Genomic DNA, 12085 nt, shown 5'->3' with positions numbered 1-12085 from the left:
AATGTACTACGCATGAAACCCGGGGGAAATATTGCAAAATATTGCAAATAAGACCGCATATTAATGTTACACATAAATCGATGACGTAGTACACCATATGAAAAATAAACAGGTGCTTGTTTTCTGCTAACACAAACGGGGTGCCGGTGCAGTTTCGGTTTGCTGGGATCTAGGTACAAACTGAATATTGTGAATTTTCAAACTACTATCACTCTAGTAACATAATAATTGAACTGTCACAGTTTATATCAATAGTTTTAAGTGGATGTCACACCTTTTAGCATTAAGCAGCTATTTATATATACATTTTCTGTAAGTTCAAGGTTCATATATATACATGTAAGAAATGATAGCTAGATAAAAAATCATCTGAATATATAACGCCTCATTTGAATGATCGACATCCTCTTCGGCTATTTAGTTTCCATAACGCTGATAATATTATTGACAGGGGATTGGTATAATCTCTGATCTATGAGTGACCACAGGCCTTTTACACAATTAAGATTTAAACAGATGAATGCTCAACAAAAACAACTTCATTATAGGCTTTTCCTGTCAGTGAGTTTTGTATTTGGTCATATTAATGACACAAATCTGTAAAAATGTGATAAAATGGAGAGTTTTTAAGAGGAAATAATAACGTTTTAACATGTTGCATATATGCATTGTTATGTTCCGGTCTCAAACTTTAAACAAAGGACAATAACTCTGTAAATAAGGAGCAGTGGGACTTGAATCGAGTACAATGCAAATTGCTTAAGTGTAACTGATGTACTCAAAAAGTTTCATCATCTTTGCTTAGCTGTGGGCATTTAGTTAATATGCTCCAGACAGGGAATTTCAACAAGACAATTAAAAACTTTATAAACTATGACTACATGTACATGTGGGCCTTGAATCTGCAGTAGTAGGCCTTAGGGTAACTGATGTACATGACAAGGTTCATACTCCTTGCATTGCCTTACTGCACATTGGCTTAGTGTGAGCCTTGCATTTACTTAACTGTGGGCAAATTTAAGTTATGCTCCAGACGTGGAATTTTAATGAAGGGCAATAATAAATCTGTATATAAGGGGTTGTGGGCCTAAGAATCATGAATTTATATTACCACAGACCGTTCCGTTTCAAGCTTTCTGAGAAACACAATTTTGACATGGGTAGGGAGCGTCGAACCATGCACCTCAGATTTTCACCTGCTGCCATAAGAGTCGGTCGCACATATACTTAATTGGGTATACCTTGAAATGATCAGGTAGGATTGCTACTTGGCAGTTGGCCCACCTGCTGAAATCAGGCTCTTGGAACGCCTATGGAGTAGTTAGTGATTACCTCACTGAAGAAAAGAAGAAAGACTTAGGGGTTATATTTTGAGATTAATTGCAAGAACAAATTTGCTTCGAGACAATTTTAACACAACAAATAATCAAAAAGGAAACAAGAGACATTCAAAATAGGATTGAACCAATTATGATTATGAAATGGTGGGAGCCAAAATCCCTTTGGGGATGGCTCCATTATAAAATGGTGGCAGACAAAATCCCTCTAGAGATAACTCCATTATAAAGGAAACAAGAGACATTCAAAGTAGGATTGAACCAATTATGATTATAAAATGGTGGGAGCCAAAATCCCTCTAGGGATAACTACATTATAAAATGGTGGGAGCCAAAATCCCTCTAGGAATAACTCCATTATAAAATGGTGGGAGCCAAAATCCCCCTAGGGATAATTCCATTATAAAATGGTGGGTGCCAAAATCCATCTTGGGATAACTCCAATATAAAGAAACAAGAACAGTATTATCCTAAATCGTATCCCCCATATATTATGTGAAAATGTCAATTAGATGGTGCAGGAATGATTTTCCATAGGCTGTATGATTTAAAAATGTATCGGAGAATCGTATCACTGCAAAACCCTACATTATGATTTAAAATGTATCAAAGAATCGTATCACTGCAAAACCCTACATTATGATTTAAAATGTATCAAAGAATCGTATCACTGCAAAACCCTACATTATGATTTAAAATGTATCAAAGAATCGTATCACTGCAAAACCCTACATTATTATTTACAAATGTATCGAAGATTCATATCACTTCTATTAGAAATATTGTACATATATCATTTCCTGAAACATCACTAACATATTACAGTCAACATGAAATCTTTTTTTTTTTTTTTTTAACATACGTTTATGTTTTTATTTAGTTTTAATACATACATGAAATTATTTGGCTATCTTGCATACTAAAAATGTACAACGTTCTTAACCGTGTACTCATATTGAACATTTCATACACAAAATACTCAAACTTTCATTCATATCAGACATTTCATACACACCAGCTGTATTATGCATTCATATATAACATTCCATAATCAGCATAACTTCATATCAGACAATTCATACACATGATACATCTATAGAGAACATTCATATTGAACATTTCATACACAGATTACTCAAACTTCCATTCATATCAGACATTTCATACACAAGATACATCTATAGAGAACATTCATATTGAACACTTCATACACAGAATACTCAAAACTCCAACATGAAATCTTGATATACATGTAAATACATGTAATAGTTTTGTCGTTATTCCTTATAAATAGCTATTTGAGCAATTCAGGCCATTTGGGCCTCTTGTGTTATTTACCATGCCTGATACATTGCTAATTGATCTACACAAATATTTAAAATGTCTTTTTCAGGTAATTTTAATTCCTAAAGGAAATGGAGGAGGACGCACGGCTACCTTTATCACAGCGTTGTTGTACACTGTCGGTATCACATGGTAAGGATGGAACAGAGAGCACATGCTGTGGCCTCCTTATCGACACCCGGCATGGAACTGTCCTCACTCACGCATCACTCTTGTCTCAGATGTTAACGAGTAATTCATCTGTCCTAGACGATTTGAAGCAGGAACATTTCTCACAGTCAAAACAACTGTCCCAATTCAAAATTGAAGCCTTGTTTCAGGAAAGTCTTTCAGAGGAAAATGACACGTTACAATCTTCAAACAATAAACTCATGCCAAATTTTCTGAATAGTGGACTAAGTGGGGATCCTGGATATGTACGATATAATAGTTCTGTTGAGTGCATTTTTCAAAGTTGGTCACTGAAACAAGTTCTTTCAAAGCTGTTACCTGCAGAAAGTTGGGACTTTGTGGAGAACTTTTCCGAAGTTGATCAAGGAAATGAAAATCGAGAGAAAAAAAGCCCAAAATAGTCCAGAATACTACAGCTTGCTTCCATGTTTTCTAGTGTTGAAGTTATGGAACTGGGAACCATTTGAAAGCGTTCTACATGTGCACTCGTCTGTGAACAGTCGCCAGGGAGACCAGGTAGAAATTCAGTCTACCCCATTTGGAAGTGTGAGTCCGGAGATTTTCTTTAATTCTCGTAGCCAAGGAATCATCAGTAATCTAGCAGGGAAAAACAATATCCTGATTCTGACTGATGCCAGGTGCATCCCCGGAGCTGAAGGTGGCGCCCTCTACTTCTGTGCTGGAAAACAACGGTAAAAATGAGAGAATCAGAGTATCTAGGTTGAGTAAGGTAGTGTTTTGGGTGTATGAGACGTTTTACTGTACCATTGTATCCCTGGAGAGGAAGTATGTAACCCAGGTAAAATTAGCCACAATATATCGCTTGACTAGAGAGATCTTTTCTTTAGCTCGATTGGCTGAGCATAAGACTAGTAATCCAGAAGTTCCAGGTTCAATTCCTAGCAGATTTGAATTTTACTTAACATACGCTTGCGCTCCATTACATTATCGCCCATATACATGTATAGACAAGGGAATATATACTTAGTGTTACTTGTGAAAACATTGCTGTAGCTCCTGAAAACTCAAGGACGAGCTCTTCCCTCGAGAGGGATTACCTAGGTATGTAACACTGGTAATTACTAGCCTGAATATACGGCTCGAGAGAACTAGTACTTCTCTTTTGTTCGATTGGTTGATCATAACACTAGTAATCCAGAGGTCCTTGGTTCGATCCCTAGCGGAGGCTGTGAATTAAGTAATGATATGCTCTGTTACACTATGAAAAAAAGACAACAGCACATAGATTAAAGTCAGTATTTTGATAGTGTCTCCATATTTTGTTGCTATGATGAGATGTCAAGAGATGATGAGATTTTCAAATGGCAGTAATCTTCTTGTTTTATTGTGTAATAGTGTTTCAATATAATGCTGATATATTTGTGGCAATTCAATAGTGTTGTAATGGTTTTGTTGTACATCACAATATCAGGTGACAAACTTGATCTTTATGTTACAGGGTTCTGACAGGAATCATGATAGCCACATTGTGTTGGAAGAATAACGAATGGGTTGGACTTTCATTAGCAGCATCCTTGTCCGAGGTCCTTGACTGTCTGCATGGCTTGCCATTAAAGTTGTCCAACAACACATATCAAGCTATCAACAGACACAACATCCGATGTAAGTACGGCAAGACAAGGTTAAAATCCTAGGTCCTGTACACAGTCAGTTTTTATGCCCCTGCCTTTACCATTTTGTGAACTTAACGGGTTTTACGTCCGCAATTAGGGCCTTGCAGCCTTTCAGCTGTTACTTTTTGCCATCATTTCATAATTATTTAGTTTCTGCTCATTTATCTTTAACAGATACAGATATAGAATTATGCAGGTCAAGTTCTGATTTGGTTACAATCAGTTTTTAGCTCAACGGTTACGAGTAACTGAAAGCTAATGCTGTCACCCCGACGTCGGCGTCCCACCCCAAAACTTTAAAGTTTTTGGGATCAGTTTTTGGAAAGCTTCTAAGTCCAAAAACATACACCTCACACCCTTCTGATATGGTTTATACATTCATTAGAGGTCTAGGAGTGATGTTATGGCAAAATCATGCAAAAAAAATTGTGATTTGTTTTGGCTTTTTACCATTTAGTGAACTTAATTTTTTTGGCACAAAAACCCTCTTTAAAGATTTTGGGGGTAAGTTTTGGAAAGCATGTAAATTAGAGGTCTAGGAGCGATATTATGTGATGTACAATTTCAAAATGACATGCTTATACATACATAAAAAATGAATACATAGTGTGATTGCTGCCGCCGGTGAGCTTTCGCAATCATTGATTGCACATGTTTTCAGAGTTTTGACCATTTATCTTTATAAGAATTTTGATAAAAAAATTCACATAAAACAATATGACAGAAATTGGAGAGCCTTGCCTAACTCCAGTGGGAATTTCTAAAAAAAAAAAAAAAAGAAAGATGTATACCGAAAATGAAGAATCTCTTAATCTGAAAATCATGAATACACCTCATAAGAAAGCCAATTACCATAAAAATTACAAAAATTCTCCGTGGTTACCAACACGGGCATCTGCTTTTAATAACAGGGACAGCATCAAAGGTGATCAAATCTATTCAAGCGAACACACCACTCATATCTGTGAGTGGTAACTGGGGCTCTGGTGTCTGTGTGGGGGACAACAAGCGAGGCGATAGGATAATTCTCACCTGCAGTCATGTTATTGGCAAAGGTGACCCGACTTCAGGTAAGAAATTTTATTCTTAATTAATAATCCAAATTTTATACAATTAACATATTTATTTAGACCACCATTATTATCTGAATTATTCCATTTGTCAATCTGAGATTTCATGTGATGGTTCCCCTTGATTGGAGCAACAAAAATGGCCGACATGCAGCCATCTTGGATTTTGTGAGTTGAAGATTGTTATTGCTATTTCACGATGGATCCATAGTTGTGCATGCTCAGTTTTGGAACTGATCAGAAGAACAAAAAGTTCAGTCGCATCATGTATAATTTTTTTTTAAAGGAAAGTAGAAAAAAGATTGAGATAATTATAAACGAGATAATTCGATAGTACCAAGATCCTTACTGAATCTCTTGTTTGTTATTATTTGTTTACTTATTTCATGAATTAATCCTTTCAACCCTAAGAAACTTTAGTGGACTCTGCCATTCTTTCATAAGTTGAAGTCCAATATGGTCAGTATTAAACATGTCAACAAAGACATTTGAAATTGATTGAATCTGATGAAAATTCATTATTAATACATTTTCACTTTTAATAATTTTCATTATCGAAGATACAAATGTAGTATTTACTCTGCATTAGTTGCAAAAGTCAAACAGATATAAATATTGTTCATGAGTGGAGATAAATTTCGAAGATGTATATGTGTTTATACAGTGGAGGTCCTGTACAAGGGTGTCAAGACATCTCACCAAGCGGATGTGGTCTACCGCGTTCCTATGGGCCAGCAGTTTGACGTTGGAATCCTGCTGGAGCGGCGATCAACTACCCTCCAGCCCTGTATTGAGATCAGGAAGAAAAAGACACCCAGACAAGGTATTGTAGTAGGGTATAATGGTATACATGGGAAAAAAATTCAGGTTCAAAAATTAAAAAAATATAAGAATATTCATTACTGTATTTTAAAATGTTGAAATAATCGTGAACCCGGTGTAAATGAACAGTGAGCTTATGTAATGGCACAAAAATCTGGCCTTCATCCCTTTTCCCTTACAAAGCTACTTGTACAGAATGGCTAAGTGGAATTTTAACCAAATTTAGTACTGAGTATTATTTTGTAATGATAAATCAATATTTTATCAATAGAAGTTATGGCCCCCCAACTTGAAACCACAAGGAGGGGCCTGATAGGGGAAATTGGCATTAATCGTAAAAATAATGTTCATTCATACAGATTTAAGAATAAATTACCACAATAATGCATCTGTAATAAGGAATGAATATTTGTTCAAATAGAAGGGGTGCCTCACCAGTTTTCTATATATCGATCTTGGGAACGTAGATTCAAATATTTTAGGATGGGTCCCTTTGCATTGAGATGCATAGTACAAGATTACAATACATTATGTATATGTATAAAATTACTGTGGTTCATGTGTAAATGATAGCATTTTTCTGTGACTGATGCAGGCCCACTGGGCATCTTGTTTGGGAATGAAATTACTAGGAATTTCCGATACTACTGTAAAATGTCATTTGTTTCTTATCTATAAACCTAATTTCCTGATTAATTTTTATCCAAATCCTTGTTTAACAGTGTGATAGACTTCACAGAGTACATCAACTGATTATTTTTACAGGAGAAGTGGTGTTTGTGATAGGCCATTATTTTTACAGGAGAAGTGGTGTTTGTGATAGGCCATTATTTTTACAGGAGAAGTGGTATTTGTGATAGGCCATGCCTTGTTTGGAAGAGGATATGACATTGAACCCACTGTAACTAAAGGGATTGTGTCAAAGGTCATCAGGGTCAGAAATCACCCAGTCATGATACAGGTAACATACAATCTTCCCGTTGTGAATATCTGAAAAACCTAAATTAAAGGATTCCATGTTTTGGTACACAAAACGAATGTGATTTGAATGAAATATGTGAAAGGGTAAAGTTTTGTTGTAGCCATTTTGTTTGTAATGGCACCTAATTGGAAAAGGGGAAGGAAGAACCGCTGATCCAAACTGATTCCATCACTAAATACCGGGGTATATGTCTTTAAATTGAACATCTATTTAGTTATCAGAGGTTCCCAGCTTCACACCAATGTCCAGCAATTTAAGTTTTTTTCTATCTAATGCAACATATTAAATATATTTGTAGATTTATTTTGCTAATACCTTATTTTGCTAATACCACAAGCTAATCAACTTTTACTGACAGATAATGGTGTGTTGTATTTACAGACTACATGTGCGGTACACGCCGGGGCCAGTGGTGGGGCTGTGGTAGACACAGAGGGTAGGCTAGTCGGTCTCGTCGTCTGTAATGCAAGGTACCAGGGTAGTCATCTTACGATAGTCCACACGTGGTACACATTCAATATTATAAACATTCTTATTATCTAGTATTATTAAGGATACATCTTAACTATTTGATCAGTGGTAATTAGTACATTAACTCTCTCTGAAGGTGCTTTAGGAAACCTGAATTTCTTGTTTTATTTAAACATGTTTTATGGCAAATAGGAAATGTTGCCATCGGATTTGACACAAGTTTTACCAACTTATCAAAAGTTCTCCGACTCTTTAATTTCTACAGTTCCTGTTGTATCAAAGACATTTCATTAACGATATCAGGAAAGGGGCTGGGGATATCAATAAATACATGATAAATTGGCAGTTAAAAATCAGTAAAATATTTGTTGTTTAAACTACTTCTCAAGAATTATATATCAGTCATGTATAAAACAAATACCGGTAGTTTGTCTTGGAAATGAAAGGACAAAATAAGTTACATGTAGTTGATGTTCACAAAGTAGAGTGAAGACAAAATTTGCTGAACCGAAGGTATGGATGATTCAAAACAATGTAGACAATTTCAGCCTGACCTGTATTTTTTACCTCTTTATGATTAATCAATGTACTGTACATGTATTTCATTACAGAGACACAGCAACAGGAGCCAGCTATCCCCATATCAATATGAGTGTTCCCATAGCAACCATCAGTCCAGTGTTGGACTCGTACATGGAGTCAGGGGGTGAGTGTCTGTGATTTTTCATTCATGTAACTTTGTGTTATAGGTGAAAGCCATTTATATCATGAGTTATAGGTCAAAGTAATCTATATTTTGAGTTATAGGTCAAGGTCATTTATATTTTGAGTTATAGGTCAAGGCCATTTATATTGTGAGTTATGTAAACGTTGTTGATGTTTTAGGTAACAAAGACTGTTTGTCAGGTCAAAGGTCATTTGTAATCAGAATCACATGAACCAAAGGTCATTTACATTCAGGATCAAGGCCATTTATAATCTGGATTACTTGGGTCAAAGGTCATTTACATTCAGAAGCACATTGGTGAAAGTTCATTTACATTTACGATTTCATGAACCAATGATTATTTGGAATCAGGATCACTTAAGGTCAAAGGTCAGTTACATTCAGAATATATAAGGCTGCAGTTCAGTTACATTCAGGTTCACTCAAGCCAAAGGTCAGTTAAAATCAGGGCCACAACTGCTGAATAAATCATGTGTCCAGAGAAAGTGTTATAGTGTTGTAAGAACAATATTTTAAGTTTCCACACAGATGTTGATGAAATGGGTAAACTATATGTTAGCATAGAGATGTCAAAATCTTAACACTTAAAATAATACTTAATTTACCTAAATGTCATTACAAAAGGAAGTACAGAAAACGTATTTAAAAAGAATTGTCATATGCATGTTAAGTGATTAATTTCTAGAAATAGAATTTCCAGATGTGGCAACCAGATTAGTAGAGTCAGGTTTAACACTGATTATTTGTGGATTACAGATAAATCAGTTCTACGGTCCCTGTGTGTCAGAGATCCTTACATACATAGCCTATGGACAATGGAGAAGTTTCAACAAGGTAAAAACAGTGAAAGGGAGTGTTATGAAAACTACGGAAACTATTCTCTAAATATTTGTTTTAGACTCATCAATGACTATGTGTGAGGAATTGCATTCAATTAATAATAAGAAAATGATGTGGTGTACTTGTAAGTATCCTGATGGTATGGCTTTGTTTTCCTTTCAGGTGCCCAAGTCTTCTCCAGCAAGTTGTGATACACAAACATTTGTGAAGATTCAGATGTGCCAATATTTATAAACAATAAACTTGTATCGGTCAGATTTGTCCACTGAAAGGCCGTAATAGTGGACGTTAAACCTGCTAATAATAATCAGAACAACAGACCTGGGTCAATGTGTTAACCATCAGGTTATTTAAAGCATTCCAGGACTAAGAAAGTGATTTTTAAACCCCACCCACCAGATAATATATTGGTTGTCTTGGCATGTTGCAAGACTAATTGTGCACGCATATTGAATTTTGGAAGACTTTGTTTTTTATAGTCAGTGCAATAGTCATTTTACATTTGTCAGTTGAATCAATGCCACACATCCTTGTCCATCTTGGGTAACAGTTTGTAGTCTGATTAGCAGCCTGTTTTTACTATGAAATTTTCTATTGAATGCAATGAAGATAATAAAAACACTAAACAGATTCACTTTCCAGTTATTTATATTTTAATGTCTACATTTAAATATAGAACATGGATTTAATAAATACACATATCTGCAACAATGGTCAACAGGGTCAACAATGGAATATAAGGGATTGAATAAGTTAACGTTTCTGTCAATATCTAATAAAGCTACATTTGGGATAAAAACATTCCACATAATTATTATAAGATTCAATAAACATTTGAATTTTAATACAAAAACAAGTAAATATTCAACAAGAGTCTGTACCTTTCTATCAACATTTTCCCATACACAATAGAAGGCTTAAACCACTCTTAACAAGCATTGTATCATACCACTCTTAACGAGTAATGTATCATACCACTCTCAACGAGCAATGTATCATACCACTCTCAACGAGTAATGTTTCGTACCACTCTTAACAAGTAATGTATCATACCACTCTCAACGAGTAATGTATCATACCACTCTCAACGAGCAATGTATCATACCACTCTTAACGAGTAATGTATCATACCACTCTTAACGAGCAATGTATCATACCACTCTTAACGAGTAATGTATCATACCACTCTTAACGAGCAATGTATCATACCACTCTTAACGAGCAATGTATCATACCACTCTCAACGAGTTATGTATCGTACCACTCTTAACGAGTAATGTATCATACCACTCTCAACGAGTAATGTATCATACCACTCTCAACGAGTTATGTATCGTACCACTCTTAACGAGTAATGTATCATACCACTCTCAACGAGTAATGTATCATACCACTCTCAACGAGCAATGTATCATACCACTCTTAACGAGCAATGTATCATACCACTCTTAACGAGCAATGTATCATACCACTCTTAACGAGCAATGTATCATACCACTCTTAACGAGCAATGTATCATACCACTCTTAACGAGCAATGTATCATACCACTCTTAACGAGCAATATATCATACCACTTTTAATGAGCAATGTATCATACCGCTCTTAAAGAGCAATGTATCATACCACTCTTAACGAGTAATGTATCATACCACTCTTAACGAGTAATGTATCACACCACTCTTAACGAGCAATGTATCACACCACTCTTAACGAGTAATGTATCATACCACTCTTAACGAGCAATGTATCATACCACTCTTAACGAGCAATGTATCATACCACTCTTAACGAGCAATGTATCATACCACTCTTAACGAGCAATATATCATACCACTCTTAACGAGCAATATATCGTACCACTCTTAACGAGCAATGAATCGTACCACTCTTAACGAGCAATGTATCATACCACTCTTAACGAGCACTGTATCATACCACTCTTAACGAGCACTGTATCATACCACTCTTAACGAGTAATGTATCATACCACTCTTAACGAGTAATGTATCATACCACTCTTAACGAGTAATGTATCACACCACTCTTAACGAGCAATGTATCATACCACTCTTAACGAGTAATGTATCATACCACTCTTAACGAGCAATGTATCATACCACTCTTAACGAGCAATGTATCATACCACTCTTAACGAGCACTGTATCACACCACTCTTAACGAGCAATGTATCATACCACTCTTAACAAGCACTGTATCATACCACTCTTAACAAGCACTGTATCACACCACTCTTAACGAGCACTGTATCATACCACTCTTAACAAGCACTGTATCACACCACTCTTAACGAGCAATGTATCACACCACTCTTAACGAGCACTGTATCATACCACTCTTAACAAGCACTGTATCACACCACTCTTAACGAGCAATGTATCACACCACTCTTAACGAGCACTGTATCATACCACTCTTAACAAGCACTGTATCATACCACTCTTAACGAGCACTGTATCATACCACTCCAGCAGCCACTGTAACAGAAACCTAATAGAAACCATTCCTTAAGAATAGAATGATAATACTGCAAAATTTGTACAATCATCCAACTTTTGAAATACTGAAGAAAAACATGTACTTGATATTGCCAGATTGCCAGAATTTAACCTACATAATACCCCCTTCCCCCCTTGTAGGGGTGGGATATTTCCGAAATTCTTCCAC

General features: G+C 35.7%; 1 protein-coding gene across 1 annotated transcript; it reads left to right on the top strand.

Annotated features, from left to right (window-relative positions):
* The first annotated feature begins 82 nt into the window (after nucleotides 1-82).
* Nucleotides 83-10032, top strand: LOC117335967 (peroxisomal leader peptide-processing protease-like). The gene is given in 11 exon segments (XM_033896264.1): nucleotides 83-173; nucleotides 2731-3247; nucleotides 3249-3544; nucleotides 4312-4475; nucleotides 5398-5556; nucleotides 6221-6379; nucleotides 7218-7339; nucleotides 7742-7830; nucleotides 8443-8537; nucleotides 9315-9392; nucleotides 9561-10032. Coding segments are annotated over 10 exon segments (1686 nt in total). The 5' UTR covers nucleotides 83-173; nucleotides 2731-2752; the 3' UTR covers nucleotides 9590-10032.
* The last annotated feature ends 2053 nt before the right edge of the window (nucleotides 10033-12085 follow it).

This window comes from Pecten maximus, chromosome 10 (assembly GCF_902652985.1).
Source record: "Pecten maximus chromosome 10, xPecMax1.1, whole genome shotgun sequence".
NCBI classification, from domain to species: domain Eukaryota; kingdom Metazoa; phylum Mollusca; class Bivalvia; order Pectinida; family Pectinidae; genus Pecten; species Pecten maximus.
The sequence above is the reverse complement of the archived record's forward strand: the minus strand, read 5'-3'. Positions and strand labels throughout refer to the sequence as shown.